The following is a 2460-nucleotide window of genomic DNA, read 5'->3' on the forward strand; positions in this document are numbered from 1 at the left end:
GTCACACACACAAGCAGGATGGAAGCCCACCTAAGGGTGGTGGGTGCTGGAGGGGTCACCTGGGACATCCCACCACCCCTCAAAGTTGGGGGGGTTGGGGGGGGTGATGGAGCACCCCCTTTCCCATTTTGGGGAGGGGGGGGATGGATGGAAACCCTGGAAAGACCCCCCCCGGGTGGTGGGGACACCTCCAAGGGGGTGGAGACCCTGCAGGAACCCCCCCTTGGATGGTGGAGACACCTCCAGGGGGGTGAAGACCTTGCAAAGACCCCCCCAGGGTGGTAGAGACCCTGTCCCAAGGTGGTGGGGGTCCTGGAAGACCCCCCCCCGGGTGGTGGGGACATCTCCAGGGTGGTGGACACCCTGCAGGAACCCCCTCTGAGATGGTGAGGACACCTCCAGGGGGGTGGGGGTCTTGGAAAGACCCCCCCGGGTGGTGGGGACACAACAGAGACATCTCCAGGGTGGTGGAGACCCTGCAGGAACCCCCCATGGGGTGGTGAGGACACCTCTAGGATGGTGGAGACCCTGTCCCAGGGTGGTGGGCGCCCTGAAAGACCCCCCCCCGGGGTGGTGGGGACACCTCCAAGGGGGTGGAGACCCTGCAGGAACCCCCCCTTGGATGGTGAAGACACCTCCAGGGGGGTGGAGACCCTGTCCCAGGGTGGTGGGCGCCCTGAAAGACCCCCCCCCGGGGTGGTGGGGACACCTCCAAGGGGGTGGAGACCCTGCAGGAACCCCCCCTTGGATGGTGAAGACACCTCCAGGGGGGTGGAGACCCTGTCCCAGGGTGGTGGGCGCCCTGAAAGACCCCCCCAGGTCAACAGGGACGCAGCTGAGATGTCTCCAGGGTGGTGGAGAACCTTGGAAAGACCCCCCTGAGATGGTGGGGACACAACAGAGACATCTCCAAGGTGGTGGAGACCCTGCAGGAACCCCCCATGGGATGGTGGAGACCTTGTCCCAGGGTGGTGGGCACCCTGAAAGACCCCCCCCAGGGCAACGGGGACGCAGCTGAGATGTCTCCAGGGTGGTGGAGACCTTGGAAAGACCCCCCCCAAGGGTGACAAGGACACGGCAGCCATGGCGTGGACACCTCTAAGGTGACCAAGGTGCCACCAAGACTCCCCAAGGGAGCGGGCACCTCTAGGGTGAAGGAGAAGCCCCAGGGACCTCCCCTGGGAGGATGGAGACCCCCCAGAGATGTCTCCACCTCAACAGAAACGACACGGGGACCTTCCTGGGGTGAGCGAGACCAGGGATGGACATCTCCAAAGTGATGGAGATGCTGGATGAATCCCCTTGGGAGGATGGGGATGAGGGAGAGAGACACCTCTAAGGTGATGGAGACACCACGGGGACCTTCCCCGGGGGCTGGAGATCAGGCACGGTCATCTCCAAAGGAGGGGAGATGCCCCATGGGATGGTGTGGGTTGGGGACGGCAATGTCTCCACTCTAAGGCAGTGGAGAAGACAAAGGGACCTTCCCAGGTAGGACGGCAGTTGAGCAGGAACATCTCCAAAGCGAGGGAGATGCTGCGTAAAGCCCCATGGGAAAAGGGGGCTTGGGGACAGACCCCTCTGAGGTGGTGGAGACACCACAGGAACCTCAACCGGGTGGTGGGATCTGAGCAGGAACATCTCCAGAAGGACAGAGATGCTGCATGAAGCCTCCCTAGGACAACAGAGTTTGGGGACAGACCTCTCTAAGGTGGTGGAGACACCACAGGAACCTTCCCCGGGTGGTGGGATCTGAGCAGGAACATCTCCAGAAGGATGGAGACACCACATGAAGCCCCATGAGATGATGGGGACTGGGGACAGACCCCTCTAAGGTGGTGGAGACACCACAGGAACCTCGCCAGGGGGTGGGATCTGGGCAGGAACATCTCCAGATGGATGGAGATACCACATGAAGCCCCCCTGGGACAACAGGGTTTGGGAACAGACCCCTCCAAAGTGATGGAGCCACCACAGGAACCTCAACCGGGTGGTGAGATCTGGGCAGGAACATCTCCAGAAGGACGGAGACGCCTCATGAAGCCCCATGAGATGATGGGGACTGGGGACAGACCCCTCTAAGGTGGTGGAGACACCACAGGAACATCACCTGGATGGTGGGATCTGGGCAGGAACATCTCCAGAAAGATAGAGACGCCTCATGAAACCCCATGAGATGATGGGGATGGGGGAGAGACCCCTCTCAAGCGTCCGGGACGCCACCGGAACCATGGAGACCCATCACGAACCCCTCTGAGATGCCAGCCCCACGTCACGGCTGACACCCCCCATGGTCCCACCATCAACGCCGCCCTTCAACCTTCTCCAACTCTTGGGGCCAACACAAAAAGAAACGAGAGGGTGGAAAAACAAAGCCCAAAACCCCCCCCAAAATCCCATCCCACCACCCGGGGAAGAGGCGGGGGGAGGTGCCTGGTTGGTTTTTGGGGGGGGTGGGGG

General features: G+C 62.1%; 1 protein-coding gene across 1 annotated transcript in view; it reads right to left on the reverse strand.

Annotated features, from left to right (window-relative positions):
- LOC106899894 (proline-rich proteoglycan 2-like) overlaps positions 1 to 2120 on the reverse strand; it is a 2867-nt gene extending 747 nt beyond the window's left edge. Inside the window, exons 1-2 of the mRNA XM_014961833.1 lie at positions 2106 to 2120; positions 31 to 1857 (exon numbers count right to left, since the gene is read on the reverse strand). Of these exons, the coding sequence (XP_014817319.1) occupies positions 31 to 1085 (1055 nt within the window). The 5' untranslated portion in view covers positions 1086 to 1857; positions 2106 to 2120. The remainder of the gene's footprint in view (positions 1 to 30; positions 1858 to 2105) is intronic.
- Between the last annotated feature and the right edge of the window lie 340 nt (positions 2121 to 2460).

The sequence above is a fragment of the Calidris pugnax genome, unplaced genomic scaffold (assembly GCF_001431845.1).
Source record: "Calidris pugnax isolate Ruff unplaced genomic scaffold, ASM143184v1 scaffold999, whole genome shotgun sequence".
Classification (NCBI taxonomy): Eukaryota; Metazoa; Chordata; class Aves; order Charadriiformes; family Scolopacidae; genus Calidris; species Calidris pugnax.